Genomic DNA, 17,500 nt, shown 5'->3' with positions numbered 1-17,500 from the left:
ATAATAATAAATAATAATTAATAATAATGATAATAATAATAACAAGGATAATGTTAATAATGAGTGTTATAATAATAATAATAATAATAATAATAATAATAATAATAATAATAATAATAATAATAATAATAATAATAATAGTAATAATAATAATAATAATAATAATAATAATAATAATATAATAATAATAATAATAATAATAATAATAATAATAATAATAATAATAATAATAATAATAATAATAATAATAATAATATAATAATAATAATAATAATAATAATAATAATAATAATAATAATTAATAAAAAATAAGAAGAAGAAGAAGAAGAAGAAGAAGAAGAAGAAGAAAAGGTTAATGATAAGTATGCTCTCCTTCTTGCTGGAATAACACAGGAATTCCAAGTATGTCTGAAAATCAATCTTTGTCTTAGACAATAGGCTTTTAATTGCACTCGTAACCTAGATAATTTAATTATAGATAAAACAGGTGTTACAAGAAGTATGAAAAAATAGGTCATCGGTAGACTCTTTATACAAGATATGAATAGAATAATTTGCTGTAAGATTCCTTTTAACATTTTAATTCATTTTTGGGTTAGTGGGGGTGTCTGATTAGTGACGGATAATATTTACTACAACAAAAATAGACATTATTCACTATATGTTACTTTTGCCATTTAAAAAGAATTCAAATTCAAGTTTCTAAATTCCTCATACAAGGTTCAATAAATAATATAAAATTGAATGTAAGTTTCAATTTTATTACAAGAACAGATGAAATGAACGTTTCGGGTTTCCCCATCAAGAGGAGTAATTTGATGAAGGAAGAGTGGTCCGCCATCCGCTCTCTCAGAAATAGAAAAGACATCATCATCAAACGGGCGGATAAAGGGGGAGCGGTTGTCGTCTGGGATGCAGACATTTATAAGAAGGAAGCCCAACGACAACTAGATAACACCTCTTTTTACGCATCGGTCCCGCCTGATCTTACCATCAAACACAACGACATCGTGTATAAATCCATCAACACACTTGTCGAAGACAAGTTGGTGCCCAACAACTCTAAGATATTGTCTCAGCGAACTCGGCAATCCCTGTTTCTACATGCTCCCTAAAATACACAAAATGAAAAATGTCACGGATTTGCCCACTGGAACACTCATCGTTTCGGCCATTTCCTACCCCACAGAAAAAATCTCTCTCTTCCTTGAAAATTTCTTCAATACGGAACGTTCCTTTGATCTGTTCTTGTAATAAAATTGAAGCTTACATTCAATTGCATATTATATATTTCTTCGAGTTTCGAGCAGCAACATTTACATACAAGGTTCATGACGTCATATTTGAATATATATTAAAATAATAAAGTAATAGGCCATCGCGTACAATTAGTAAAAGGGTGCTTTAGACATGCGTCAATAAATAAAGTTAATACATTGATATATTCAATACGATTAAAGGTAAATAGTGAACAGGGGCCATCTTCTTTTTAAAATCAAATTATGAATCGGGATGGTATCGTTGAATTTGTCAATCAACCATTATTTTTTACTAGGTGGATGTCATCAGGAATGAATACCAGAGGATTCAAAGACAGTTTGATGGGGGATAATAATATGTTTTCTATTCATAGGCTCAAAATAGAATTTTACTTGACAATCTCATTGACTGACCAGACCATACCAATAGCTAAACTATGATAGTCATGAATTTTGTTTCCTGTCGAAGAGATAAACGTCCGATGGCGATATGCATACACATTTCTCTCTCTCTCTCTCTCTCTCTCCTCTCTCTCTACTCTCTCTCTCTCTCTCTCCCTCTCTCTCTCTCCTCTCCCCCCCCCCCCAACCACCACCTTTCTTATAAACTCATTATTGCAATATATAATCCAGCCTCATCTCTTTCCCCATAAGTCATATGAGAATTTTACATTCAATCTGACGAGTTGGAATTTTGTATGAAACATACCTGACCATTGGATTTTTTATGGAATGAAAATTTAAGGGTCATCAATATTTGAGACGCTAATTCTGCAGTACATGATTTACAATTTTTGGCCAGAAAAATCTGTCCTTCAAATATCAATTGAATAAAATTACCCTCATCTTGGCAAAAACTCTCAGTCCTGGGACTTCACGAATATGACATTTGAAGGAATTGTTTTCTGATCAAATTTTAATTACATGTTTTTCCCCTGAGTATGGCAGTTAACTGATTAAAGAACAACAGGGCACAGCAGTACGGTAGTTGCCTCTTACCCAAAGGTACTGGGGTTCAACTCCTTGCCGTATTTATTTTGTTTCCATATGCTCAATATACAGTATATATGTCGTGCATGCAGGCTTAAGGGAGGAACTTTTTCCCGACAATGTCAGTCTGGTGAAAAACAGTTTACAAAATTTATAAAGTGGTTAAAATTATATGGAAATTAGAGAAAAAACTCTGGCAAATGAAAATATTAAGAGAGAACAATTTAATCTAAGCCATCGAATTAAGACCACAGAAAGCCTTATCTCAATGTATGTGAAAATGGAAACGTTTCGGATTGAAGCAATACAAACAATAGACATTTCCAGCATAAATCTGTCGTTATCATTACAATACTTATTGTCCACCCACTACGGAGAACACACTCTACAATTCTCACTCATTTTGTTTATTTGCTTTCAACGTTGTTTTGCTGAAAAAGATTTGCACTCGAAACGGATTTTTTTTGGTATTATTTCAATCCTAAGTCTTTTCTATTTTTTCCTTTTCATTATTATTCTATAATGCACTTTAATTAAACCCTTTTGAAAACAGCAGACCAATAATTCCGCAAGACGCACCTTTTCTGATAGCTTTGAATAGTGGCCTTTAAACTTTTTATTTCATAAATAATAATAATATAATCTTTATTGTTCAAATAAAAGTCAATTCATGTGAGGTAAACAATGCTCAAACAGTTTGGTTCATCAACAGCTTTTGACAAAGGTTTTTCCCTTCTTTATCAAGACAACGTATCATTGTAATGATTTTTCTGCGTTTTTTTTCTTAAAATGCATAGTCATAATGATTATAAATTGAAAGCATAATTTCCTCATCATTATACTTTGTACATATATTTACATATTTACATATATTTGATTCAAAATAAAAGGGCATTTGTGAGACTAAAACATATGTTGTTTTTATATATATAAAAGTACACGATCTCATATCGTGTAAAGGTTTGGTCGTTTACATTGTACAGTGGAATCCTGATTAAGTCAATACCATCGAACAAGAAATGTTGGTAGACTGATTTTATCGATTATCTATGGAACTTTCATAGCTAATAAACTGAAAATTTGGGACCAACCAAGAAGTGTTGACCTTAAACAGAAGTTGACTTTAAGAGTGTTGACTTTATGCAGATTCCACTGTATCACGTTGTGAAGATTTTTATCGTCCTGCAACAGACAATGGCCAAGAGATATAAATGAGTTGTTTCCACGAGTCCTCTTATTCCTCGCCATCTCTTGCTGATCTCTGAATGTTCTTCTGAACTAAAGGTAGAGTTTTATTATAACATGATACGCAAAGAGTAGACTAGTGCAGAAGACAAACTGACTTTATAATCGTTTTGCTGTGATGAGAATTGAACCCGCGACTCGACTGGTACGATACCTTCGCTAGTCGGGTCTTGGGTTCAACTCTCATCATGACAAAAGGATTTTAATTTTCTATAGTTCTCTTGCATTTCTCCTCTTTTCGATTCTTGCTATTACTACTATCAACATAATTTCTGATCCACTCACTTTTCTGACCTTGCGCTGCTTTTTCGGATTGAATCAAAATTATGTGGTCGATGCATTCTAAGTAAAATATATGGTGTAATGGTAACACGTTTGACTGGTAATCAGGAGGTCTGGGTTTGATCTTGAAACGAGGCAGTCTGATTTTTGGATTGTTTTTCTTTTTTTTTTTTTGTCTTTCCTGCTTCGTCTTTCTCTGTTTCATACAACCTCGTCAGGTCTCAGGTTTGGAAACTTTTGGGCTAGATGATCATCATTTAAACCAATATTGATTTTCTATCCGAACTTTTCAATACACGTCTTAAAAGAGTAGACAATTAATTGGTTTAAACGTCATACAACAAGGAATCGTTTTTATATGGTTGCATCAGTCTCCGAGCTGTAGTGAAACCTGAAAGTCCAAGTCATTTTTATGCTTTTTTCTCTGATTTTCAGCCTTGTTATCCACGGATCCAAAGATGTTTTCTCTTCTATTCTTGCCTCTATTGTATTGCCCAGTGTTATTGGACAATGTTGCTTGCCAGAGAAAATGTCAGCTATCATATTTGAATGCTGACAGTCGGGTAAGTACCTCATCATCATCATCATCATCATCTTCATCATCATCATCATCATCAATCATCATCATTATCATCACCAGCATCATCATTACCATCCATTAACATCCCCATTGTCAACAACTGACATCAGTCATAATGCCAGGGCGACATCGAAGTTAGTATTAAATAAAAAAAAATGGATACAATAGCTTCAGAAAACTAACAAAAAAGCAAACAAGGGCTCAAATCATGCTCCAGTCACATCAGCAGATTTATTTATAAACGAAGTATGATCTTTTCGCCAAAAAAATTTATTCCGTCAATAACAGTATGTGAATCCTTAAACTCCTTCCTTACGGAGCATTTTTAGTATTTTCCCAAAATCGTAGGCTTAACTACCAGAAACATTGATTTTTTAAACTCAAACAAGCTCTCTACAAAATAACTTTATGTTCTTATTAATTAAACAAAAATCATTCTTCAAAGTTTGTGATGTACAGAATAAATCTGAAAAAGAAAAATGTATATTGTATCGTAACAAATGTGACGATTTTGCTGCAGGTGGTAAGGAGAGGGTTAAAGAAAATTATAATTTAAACATTTTTTTCCAATAATTTAACAGTAAGAAAATAGTATCGAAAAAACCCGTGTGATAATAATTATATTTACATCTTAAGTTCTACGTACCACTTATATTATAACTTACCCTGGAATATTACATAGTAAGTGATTAAACATAGACGGTTTATAAGCGTCCACGTCTCAAGCAACGTGCACATATTTGAAAGTTTGATAACCCAAATAGTTCTATTCTCATTGTTGTAATGGAAATCTCTCAAACCAACACAAAATAGTGTCGGTCCGATACAACAATGTTATATAAAACCTATAATTCCGTTCGGTTATCAGACCTGGTAGAATGCACACGTAGCTGTGGGCTCATCGTTGTAATGGAATACTCTCAAACCAACGCAAACTATTGCCCATTGCCCAATGTTAAATCTATCTTTAAACCCTTGAGCTTTTATAATATATCCACTTAACATCCACTTAACGTGCTCAAAACGCTTTACAGAGGGCCCCTGACCAACAATAACACGTAACGTGTAGAACCAGACATGACTCCTTTTAAGCGATATTACAAATCATTTTTTTCGACAGAGACAACACTGTTAACGGCAGGTACTCATTTTACACATGAGTACGATAAGAAAATGTGAGTAAAGAGCCTTTTCCAAGGACACAACTATGTGCTGAGCGAGGCTCGAACCCAGGACCTTCCGATCCGAAAGCGAGTGTCATAACACAAGACCACATAGCCGCACAAACCCTTAATGCGTTCAGTGATTAGACGAGATGTGCATGGAAGTCTCTGACGATTTATGTCGGATTGACTTAGATACTCAAAACGAATTTGTCTTAAAAATGAAGAAACTTGAGTCAGGTTTATGTTTGATACTGATGAGAAAAATAGGGCATGGTGAAGTGACAAATGTAAACAGAATACAAAGTCGCGGGGTCGGTGCAAAACTCAGGATCTAATTGGATTCAATAGTCTGATGTCACGTCCGCCCAGCAACGGCGGCCATCGTGGTTCTAAACAAAGAAAATCGGTACTTTTTATTCTTCATGGTGGCCAGAACTGTTGAAGCGTATTGACATGACACTCTCCGCCTTGGTGAGAGAAAGAGAGAGAGAGAGAGAGAGAGAGAGAGAGAGAGAGAGAGAGAAAGAGACAGAGAGAGAGAAAGAGAGGAGAGAGAGAGAGAGAGAGAGAGAGAGAGAGAGGAGAGAGAGAGAGAGGAGAGAGAGAAAACAGCGAGTGATGGCACTACCGACTGAGCCATCAACCACACATGCGGCTATCAAATTCAGTACCAATCGTGCGCCTCTCTTCTCTCAACCACTTAGGGAAACACAACGAGGCGGCTGATAAACTCGCAAACTTTTTCACACTAATCGAGCAAGTTAAGCTATGCAGTCCGCTCTGTATGAAACAATACACGGTAACATAATATAAATAAAATAAGACACACATGGAATAACTCCGATATTGGGTTGCATAAAATTCAGAAAGTGTGGAACGAGCACTTACATCAATAATGATGAGAACAATAGGTTATGTAAGAGGTGCCAGATGAAAACAGAGAATAAAAGTCATAAGGTCAGTTCCAAACTCAGGATCCAATTGAAACACCTGAGTCGTCCGAAGAAAGGACTAAAACTTTGCAAAATTAAGTCCGAATGTGCCTTGATTTTAGTCTGGGACTTGCTTGGTCAGCTCACATGAAAAGCGATTTTTTCACGTTCTTGACTAAAGGCAGAGACTAAGCGCTTGTTTGCGTATGTAAAAATGGGCCTGTGTTGGACTTCACCGTCAGTGTCTGCTTAGTTACAAGGATACTCCATGGCGTCGGCAAGATTGCAGCTATTGTGATATTGAAAGAGCTCCGATTCAGATGAAAATGTCGGTTACGAATGGCAGAGGCAAAAAGTGTCCTGTTGCTATCTCCCTAGCTTTTAAAAAACCTGTAAGGAAAGTACAGTTCTTCGAAAGTACACATTTTTGTGAGTAAAGCCTTTTAAAACCCCGATTTACGATTTAAGTGGGCTCGCGATTGCTAGTGAACGTAGAAGTCGAAGAGTTCGAAGAACTCAAAGAACAACAACAAACAAACACACAAAAACGGTTAGAAATTATAATGGAGACAAACGTAATTCTGCTGGCATTGTAACTGGCTGAAATAATGAGATTCATCAGAACACACTTTCCGTTTCGTTTGATTTTATTTTTTTTTGGGGGGGGGGGGGTTGTTTTGTTTTGTTTTGTTTTTGTTTTTTTTTTTTTTTTGTTTTTTTGTTTTTTGTCTTTTGTTCTATTTGTTCGAGTTTACATGAAACTTTCATTGACCTAAATATAGAATTGACAATCGACAGTCAATTCACGTGACTTGATTCATCATGTGGCTATGGCAAAAGCAAGTTCAAAAATGAAACGTAACGAAATATATCTATACCGGTTGTGTTGCTAAGTTCCTCTTTGGAAATCTTTTGAGTTGAAAGTATGATGACGACTACTATCTTACCTGCCATCGTGTATAGAATGCTTGGTGTTACCAGCACAAAATTACCGAATTAGTCGGCCTCCTTACAACGCCCACACTTCTAGGCCAGAGGCTAGAAAACGTTAATAAACTTCTCAGGCTTAAGACTAGGAACTAATTTACTAAGCTAGTAAAGAACTAAATTTAGTCCGCTTTCATAAAAATGGGCCCTGCTATATTTTGTGTTACCCTTTTCTGATCGATTTCTTTTGTTTACAACAAAATTAACCCTTTCGTAATTCACCAATCATGTGATAAGAATACAACGTGATAATATGTAGCAATTGATACGTGATACTTAGCAGATAGCTAACTTCTTCTTCTAGGTTCCATGCCTGGTCCAGGCTTCGGATACTGCATGAATTATCTCTCTCCATTCCTCCCTGTCTCTTGCCTTTTCAAACAGCTCTTGGATTGTTAGGCTGGTGAAGCCCTTCAGTTGGTCTATGAGTGTTTTTCTTTGTCTCCCCCGGGCGCGTTTACCAGGTATTTTTCCACAACTTGCCAGGTATTCATTCTTATCTTTCCTTACTATGTGTCCGAAAAAGGATAGTTGTCGATCCACTATTAAGGGCATTAGTTTCCTTTGTTGGTATGTTTGTTTTAGCACTTCTTCGTTCGTTTTGTGTGCAGTATACGATATTCTCTGCATCCTTCTCAAGCACCACATTTCAAAAGCTTCAATGTTCTTTTGTGTTTCTGCATTTGTAGTCCAGCTTTCGCATCCGTATAACAAGATTGGCCACACGTAGCACTTCAAGACTCGGAATCTAATCCCGAACGACATCTGTTTGTTTTTCAAAATGTTTCCCAGGTCCATGGAGGCCTGTTTGGCTTGAGTTATTCTTGCTCGTATGTCTCGGTTACATCTTCCATCTGTTGTCACTATTGAACCTAGGTATTTAAAACTTTCTACGTTGGTAAGTTGCTCGCCGTGAATCGTTATATTGCAGGTGTTGTTGTTTTCGGGGTTTTTCTGTATTACCATGCATTCCGTTTTGGTGATATTCACTTCCATTCCCTTGGCTTCACTATCTACTACCACTTTGTCAACAATCTTTTGAAGTTGGATTTCTGATGTTGCAATGAGTACCGTATCGTCTGCGTATCTTATATTATTTATGTTGTGACCTCCCACTTTTATTCCCTCCATATTATTTATGCCCCTCATGATTGTTTCTTGGTATAGATTAAACAGATCTGGTGAGGCAACACACCTTGACGGACTCCTTTCTTAATAGGAATGGAATTTCCTGTAGAGTTTCCGATTTTGATAGATGCCTGCTGGGTGTAGTATAATGTTTGCATGAGTCTGAGGTCTTTCTCATCAGCGCCAATGGAGTGCAGTTGTTTTAGTATTTCTTCGTGGCATACTCTATCAAAAGCTTTTTTGTAGTCGACAAAACAGAGGTATAGTGGGGTCTGAACCTGTATAGCTCTTTCACTTAAAACACGGAGGAGGTATATTGCGTTCCTTGTCCCTCTGTCAGGTTGGAATCCATATTGTTCTTCTGCGATTTCGGGGTTAATCTTATTCCTTAGCCTGTTGATAATTATACGCAACAGTATTTTGTTGATGTGGCTTATTAAACTTATAGTTCTAAAATTTTCGCATCTGACTGCACCTGCTTTCTTTGGTATTGCTATAAAAATAGAGTTACAGAGATCTTCTGGAATTTTCCCAGTATTGTATATATTGTTGAATAATATGTGAAGTTCATCAATTGCCAGATCTCCTAGGCTTTTTAATACCTCTACAGATATTTCATCAGGGCCTGTTGCTTTACCATCCTCATTCGTTCCATGGCATGTTCAATTTCACTTTTGGTGATGTTTGGTCCGCTTAATGGTTCTTTGAATTTCAGTGGTGGTTCATTTCTATTTGGATCATTGTACAGTTCGCCTATGTATTCTACCCATCGGCTTTCTATATGTTGTTCTTCAAATAGCAGTTCCCCTTGTTTGTTTTGGATACAACTTCCTGCTGCTTTGCTTTTCCTTTTCCCTGATAGTTCTTTTATTCTTTGGTGAGCTTGTTGGGGGTTGGGTTTGTATTCTCTTTCGATTTCGCAGCATTTCCAGTCTAGATAGTTCTCGTGTGCCTCGATGCATTTGGATTTAATGTGGTTGTTCAATGTTTGGTATTCTGCAGACCCTCTGTTGCATTTTCGTCTTTCTTCAAATAGGTTTAGAATTTCATTTGTCATCCATTCCTTTTTGCTGTTTATTTGAGCTATTGGTAAATGCTTTTCTGCAGTTGCTTTGACACACTTTTGGAATATATCAAATTGTTTTTCACATTTTTCATTATCAGGTTCACTTTGGCTTTGTATCATGAGTGCATTTTCAAATTCTTCTCTCATTTTTGTTTGTATGCCATTGTCTTTGCATAACCAGTAATCCCTCTTTATTCTACCAGCTGTTCTCTGAATAGCTTTAAACTTTATCCTTATTGTACAAACAACTGGGACATGGTCACTGTCTACATCGGCGCCTGGGTAGGTTTTGCAATTTAATATGCCATTTCTGAATCTTGATGATACTGCTATAAAGTCTATCTGGTTCCTTGCTCTGTCCCTGGTGATTGCCATGTCCAGGTTCTTCTTGGGTGTTGTTGAAACCAGGTGTTTGAAATCATTAATTTATTTGTTCTACACCAATCTGCCCAGATGTTTCCTCGTTCATTTCTGTCTCCGAGTCCATGTGGTCCGATTATGTCACCATCTCTGCCTCTGCCAATCTTAGCATTTAGGTCCCCCATTACCATAAGGACTTCTTGTGATTTACACATTCGTTTTGCTTTGTCTAGTGAATGGTAAAACTCTGTCATATCTGCATCTGTCGCCTCTTCTGTTGGTGCATAAACTTGAATAATTTTGGTGTCAACTACAGGTCCTCTTAGCTTAACCAGCAAAACTCTGTCTGAGATTGCTACGTGCCCTTTGTAAAATTTGGTTGATTTTTGGTCTAAGATCATCCCTACTCCTTTTTGGAAAGAGGTTCCACCACTCCATATGATCTTATATGTCATGTTGTTTTCTTGTTTTGACATGGTTCCCTGCTCTTTCCATCTCATCTCTGCCAGGCCAAGAATATTTATTTGGAGCCGTTTCATTTCTTTCAGAATGTTGTTTAGTTTTCCTTTTTGGGCACAGGTCCTGACATTCCATGTCCCAATTTTGGTTTTGTCACATTTGTTAAATTTATTTCGCCTAGTAACTGGCTGACGGTTCGGTGTGACCTGACGAACATCACGCTCCCAACCGAGCGAGGCAGCAGTCTTCCGTGAAAACATGCTCCCCTTTACGCTGTCACCGTTTAACTTTTTGGACTTATTCATGCAGTTAACTCGGCAAAGTTACAAGAATGGTTTGCCATTGCCTATTCTTGTCGCCCTCTGCAGTTGGCCAGCTTGACCTGTTACCGTTCGACACCACGAGGAGGTTGCAGTAGGGCTTGATGATGATCTATCTTTGCAGACTTGGCATCATCCATTTGTCGAGCAGATAGCTAACTATAACTCTCTAATCACAGTGAGATCCACATAAATTCAATACTGTTTAAATCAACTTCTTCTTAAAGTGAACATCTCTTGTTGGTTTCAAATTTTCTGTTCTATATTTAAGTGTATTCCATTGATACTGGATAATGACAATCTTGCTATAAGTCCACCAGTTTATCATAATTCCACTGAATTGCAGTAATGTATAACAACACAATTATCCTTTTAAAATGTATTTTTCTCTTATTTTTATTCCAAAGAATCCAAATGACTTCCTGATTGACTTTAATCGAAATAAATTCGTGTACAGGCCTTGGGATCACAGCCATGTGGATTTCGTCCTGTATGACATGAACATGCATAAATACTTCCTAATGAATCACAACGGAGGGTGCAGGTAATTCTTTTTCTTTTTCTCTTTTTCTACACTTGAGAAGGTTATTTGAGCATCTATATAAAGTAAAATCCACTAAACGTGCTCAAAGGGGTCCCAAGCCAACAGTAAAATTTAACATGTAAGAGAAGACATGATGACTGTTAGATGATGTTACAATTTGTCCGACAAAAACTGTTAAAAACCAGGTACTCATTTTAAACCTCAGCACGATGAGAAATTGTGAGTAAAGACCATCTCCAAGAACGCACTGTGCGCCGCTCAGATCGGGCCTTGGACCCAGGACCTTACGGTCCAAATGCGAATATCATACCACAAGACCACATAGCGGCACGATGAAGAAGTCTGCAAATTTGTGGCTAACAATCTCAAACAGGTTATATGTCGGCCCTGGGATTTAAGTAACGTGTTAAAAAAGAAAAATGTAATCATTTGCCATGTTGCATGGAGCCCGGTTTTAGCCCGGTTTCCATTGAAACTTCCGATGGGATGCTAGACTGATTTAACAGAATCAGCTACGCAAGATCTGGTTGGTGGAAAGGAGTGGGAGTCATAAAAAAAAACTCAACTTCACTCGGGATTAAGCTCGATCTCTCTGCGTGTGAAGCGAGTGTTCTACCAACTGAGCTATCGGGACCGCTATATTATACACTTTGAGATAAATCATTGTTTGTGATTCAAATGATTTCGTTTTGAAACTCTTCTTTCGTCATCTAGTTCATGTAGACATAACACATACAAGATTGACTTAATGGGACATATTCATGTATAACAGGTCCGGATATAACAAACTCCCGGTTATAACAGGGGCTTTTAATATACCCGTTTGTTCTCTAAATATTTGCCTTCAATAAAATAAATACGATATACCCGAGACTTTTTAATTGATTATAACAAGAGCGCGGAAACCCACTCAATATCTCCATTTGAAAAAATGTGTATGAAAGAGAGAGAGAGAGAGAGAGAGAGAGAGAGAGAGAGAGAGAGAGAGAGAGAGAGAGAGAGAGAGAGAGAGAGAGAGAGAGAGAGAGAGAGAGAGAGAGAGAGAGGTGGCGATTTCGGCCATTTTGGATTATTTGCTTTGAAATTCGGCTATAACAGAACTGTTTTATAACAGGGTTTTAGATTGCTTCTATCATCAGTGTTATATTGAGGTTCCACTGTATTTTAGCAAAAGAGTGCATCATCTTGGATAAATAACTTGCACAAACTGTTGTTAAAGTCAAAGGGTGTCCGACAGACTTATGTGAATCAAGATTGTAGTCTATAGATATCAAATCCTTGTCGTGAGTGCATACGCACCCCAGACGGTTTTACGCAAGACAAGAAGGAGGAATTTTGGAAGGAGATTGATTAGCAAATTGATATGTTCGACATATCAGAAATTTTCATGGGTGCGAACTTGAAGACAGCAATATCGGAGAGGAGAGATAGTTGGGAAGGTGAAATGACATTAGAAACGCAGAATGCAAAGATATTGTAAGATTTACAACAAGGATGGATCTGTGCAATCATAAATACATATTTTAGAAAGAAAAATGAGTACACAGTTACGTATTCAAGTCGTGTGAGAAAGACGCAAATGGATTACCTGATGTGTAGGAGGATACATTTGAAAGAAGAATCAGATTGTGGCATAAGATTATTATTGCGAAAGAGGCATTTGGAAAGAGGAAGATCAAAGAGAACCGAAGTGAAGGAAAACACTGTGGTGGAAACTAAAAGAGGAAGAACAAAGAGAAACATTTGCTACAATGGTGAAAGGAAGACTAGGAATTGATTTCCCAAAGGACTGGAAAATAACCGATGATACAATGCGTGAAGTGGCCAAAGAAGTGGTAGGGGTAAGCTCCGGGAGAGGAAAAGTTGGAAAAGAAACGTTGTGGTGGAATGAAGTTCGAGAAGCAGTAAAAAAAAGAAGGAAGCAAGGAAGAACATGGAGACAAACTGCTATGAAAGGAAATGGAGAAAAACAGGCAAAGAGAGAATCAAAAAGAGTCGTTGCAAAAGCAAAGTCCGAGGCTTTCAAAGATATGTATGAGCAATTTGAAAATAAAGAAGGGCATAAGAATAACGAAACAGAGGGACAAGAAAAGAAGAGATATACAACAAATTAAGTTGATTAAAAATGAGAATGTAATTGGGCAAAGATGAAGAGATTTGAGCACGATGGAAAACATACTACGAACACCTCATGAATGAAGACAATGGCAGGGAGAGGAGAAGTACAGTTACGAGTATATACCTAAATTCGGCGTGAGGCACTTTGGAACATGATGAATACGGATAAAGTAGTTGAATGATACAAAAGCTGAGGATTAAAAGGAGCTGGATGGCTGGAGACGGGTATTGGAAAGAAGGGGATTAAGGGTAAGCAGACGGAAGACAATTTGTGCATCAGACAACAGAGAGCAGGATCACCAATAAAGATAGGAGAAGAGGATGTGCCAGAGACAAACCAATTCAAATCCTTAGGAACAACTAACTGTGCAAGGGCAATAAGAAAGAGGTTAAGAAGAGGATCCAGGCAGGCTAGAATTTATGGAGGAAGATAACTGGAGTTATGTGTGACAAATGAATTCCTGCAAAGCTGAAAGGAATATATATATATATATATATATATATATATATATATATATATATATATGTGTGTGTGTGCGCGTGTGTGTGTGTGTGTGCGTGTGTTATAAGACCAGCAATGTTGTATGGATTAGAGACAGAAGCTACGACAAAGACATAAGATAAAGAAGTTGAGGTGGCACAAATGGAGATTTTGAGATGGTTACTTGGCTGGATATGTAAAGATAAAGTGAAAAATGAACGGATTCGAAGGTTTGCTGAAGTGAATGTATCAATAAAGAATAGGGAAGATATATTGAAGTGGTTCGGACATGTTAAGAGACGAGAAAAGGAGTACGTGGGAAAGAAAATATTGGATATACGATTAGCGGGAAAGAGAAAAAAGGGACGAAAAAGGACACCCAAAGACTAGATTGATTGATAGGTTAAAGGACGATATGAAAGAACTGAGCCGGGAGGAAGATGATGCTATAAACTGAGATGCAAGGAGATGGGGCATTCATTATGGCAACCCTGCAAAATGCGGAATAAGCTGAAAGAACAAAACGAAGAAGTCTGTAGGTTAGGTACCTTTGTTACGTACACTCTTTGATTTATAGCGTGCAGCGCATTTTCACAGCTTTGTCGCGCTTATTTCGTTTTTTAATTTATTCTCCCTAAAAATCTATAATATTATGGAATTACACTTTTAATTCATACAGTACTTGTCTGTTGGGCTCATTATTGTGCTAGCACTTTAACAATATTTGTCACTCATTCAGAGCCATAAGGAAGCTATTTTGCTTCGTAATCGAAAGGTACAGTTCGACTACCTGCTGTCCTGTGTAACCTTAATCAAGTCACCTCGCCCAGCTCAGTTTGCTGCCCTGTACTGTGGCTGACGCCTGGGTCACTCCAGTCTTCTCTTGGAACTGACCCGAAAACAAATTTCCCCTATGGAGTAAAACAATGGAATTTGATCGATTTAATCCCGGTTTCTGCAGCGTTAAACGGACAATAGCAATTGCTTAGCATATGACGATAGCTATCTAAAAGCACTTTCCGCGATATCTAAATGTGTGCCTGGCATATGAAACCCATGTTTGTTATAACATCGATCAGCTGATGTTCTATATATAACTCCCATATTGTCATATTATTTTTAGCATACATGAGATGGATGAATCATCGAGGAATTATGTTCAATGTCTACCTGAAGAAGCAAAGAAGAACTCGGGCTTTCTTGGACCAATTAATGGAATGGCAGTCGATTACTATCAACTGGAAGTAATGATTGAACTTATTGACAGTATTCGTAGTAGTAGTAGTAGTAGTAGTAGGAGTAGTAGTAGTAGTAGTAGTAGTAGGAGTAGTAGTAGGAGTAGTAGTAGTAGTAGTAGTAGTAGTAGTAGTAGTAGTAGTAGTATTTTTATCATCAATATTATCATTATCATTATCATTATTATTATCATTATTATTATTATTATCATCATCATCATCATCATCATCATCATCATCATCATCATCATCATCATCATCATCATCATCAATATTATTATTATTATTATTATCATTATTATTATTATTATTATTATTATTATTATTATTATTATTATTATCATTATTACCATCATTCTTCTTCGTTTTATCTTAATTATTACTATCATCATTATCATCACCATCAGCATCGTCGTCATCATCATTACAAAAAAAAACTGTTTTAATTCATTTCTCCCAGCACAAGGGCGTAACGGACTATATTGCTGTAACTGATGATGGATGCGTTCCTGTCATCACTTTCGCTTCAGTACCGGAAGTCCCTGTCAGTGTCCACTTTTGGGGCAATGTTACCACTGATGTCACTGACTTGAGCCCATTGGATGTGGATGTCAGTCATTGTATTGAAGAACCAGAGATCGCAGGTTGAATTTCACATCTCCTAATCTTTTGAAACATTGAGGCAGAATTAGTTAATTTGATTTTTATTTTTTTTTTGGAAAATTTGAGTGAGCATTTTAAATGATTGTTCAACAGGATGATTATTTGACGTTAAGTTTGTATTCGATTTGGTCAATAAATGATGAATTCTTATATTAAAAGATGATAGTCAAGTAAAGTTTATGAAATTAATTGTGAGTTGTCTCTTTTTCTTTCTGATTGATCCTTTCGCTTGACTTTAAAGACGTCGGAATAAGGAATACGATAGGGTGATTTTCTGTTAAGGGTTTTACAGCGCTTGCAACACATTAAGGTCATTTCAGCGCCAGTATAGAAAATGGGATAGTCAAATACGTTATATATTTACAAGAAAAGAACACTTTCAATGAAGAACAAAGACGAGAGTAGTATGGAAAGGGAAAACATAATATATTATTATCAGAATTGAAAACACTGCAGAGTGATCCCTCCTCCTATGACAAGAGGTCATCCCAGAAACCTGCTAAAACCCTCCAGCCGGATATTACGTAGAAAAACACAAAATTATGTCTAACCTTGAACGTTGAAAGATAGTTCGAAGTTGAGATCACTCAGGTCTTTGTTATAGTTTTTTTCCATCCGCGTTTATGAGTAATTCTCACTAAACTGTTTTAAACTGACTATAAACGTTCATGGTTACACATAGTTTTGTGTGTTGGTCCGTTAACCTTCCGGTTTGCAATGTTGGGAGCTTCTTAGCCAAGCGCATACTATCTATAGTCTGATTGATAGAATTTGGTGATATCTACCCATAAAATGGCTGCCTAAACCAATAACAAAGAAATGAGTGAAGTCAATATCGTCCTTCTATAGATAGTTTGAAGTTGACGTCACTCAGGTCTTTGTTATTGTTTTTTGCCATCCGCGTTTATGAGTAATGCTCATTGAACTGTATTAACCTGACTATAAACGTTCATGGCTACACTAATTGTTGTGTATTGATCCTTTATACTTCTGGATGGCAATGTTGTGAGCTCCTTCGCCAAGCGCACACTATCTATATATGTGTAATCAGTGTCAAATTTCAACATATCAGAGCATAATGTTGTGTTATTTAATTTGAAGAGATTTATGTGTGTTTTGTGACTGAATAACGTTCTCCTGAATTTGCATGCCTGCTTGCTGCTCGCTTGCTGTTTAAAAATGGCGTCGTAAATGTTATGGATCGAATAAAATTGATTTAAACGTTTTATACGGCCATTGTAAAATCGACCTAAATCGCAAAAATCTCGACGTCCTGCATCAGAAGGATACATGATAAGGAACGCTAAGTTTTTATCGCAGATAGCGAGCCTGGTTTCCCCTGTAGTACACACACACACACACACACACACACACACACATATATATATATATATATATATATATATATATATATATATATATATATATATATATATACGCACACACAGATAGACTCGCTCTTTCTTTTATATATAGATAAGAGCATATCCTTTGGGTTCTTATCTTTTAACAAGTGTGTACTTCCTTGTTCTTTCTTCTTTTCTTAATTACAAAGTCGTGACTACATCAAATGTCATCTATGTAAGTTTTCGGGTCACATCGAGACACAAAAAGATTTCATAAGAAGAGGAAAGTATCTAAAACGTGAATACATCAAAATAAAGAAAGTGGAAAAAAAATAAAAT

At 36.4% G+C, this 17,500-nt stretch overlaps 1 protein-coding gene and 1 long non-coding RNA gene across 2 annotated transcripts in view; both read left to right on the top strand.

The window, feature by feature from the left end:
• LOC144970274 (uncharacterized) overlaps window positions 1-17,500 on the top strand; it is a 265,721-nt gene that overhangs the window by 245,078 nt on the left and 3,143 nt on the right. The window lies entirely within an intron of this gene.
• On the top strand, window positions 3,402-16,004 carry LOC144970271 (uncharacterized). The gene is made up of 5 exons (XM_078909734.1): window positions 3,402-3,533; window positions 4,212-4,339; window positions 11,182-11,318; window positions 15,041-15,161; window positions 15,613-16,004. Exons 2-5 carry the CDS (start codon window positions 4,235-4,237, stop codon window positions 15,799-15,801), a joined length of 552 nt encoding a protein of 183 aa, XP_078765860.1. The 5' UTR covers window positions 3,402-3,533; window positions 4,212-4,234; the 3' UTR covers window positions 15,802-16,004.

Source organism: Berghia stephanieae, chromosome 4, assembly GCF_034508935.2.
Source record: "Berghia stephanieae isolate SIO BIC M18660-M18661 chromosome 4, UCSD_Bste_1.3, whole genome shotgun sequence".
Lineage (NCBI taxonomy): Eukaryota > Metazoa > Mollusca > Gastropoda > Nudibranchia > Aeolidiidae > Berghia > Berghia stephanieae.
This window is presented reverse-complemented; position numbering and strand designations above follow the sequence as displayed.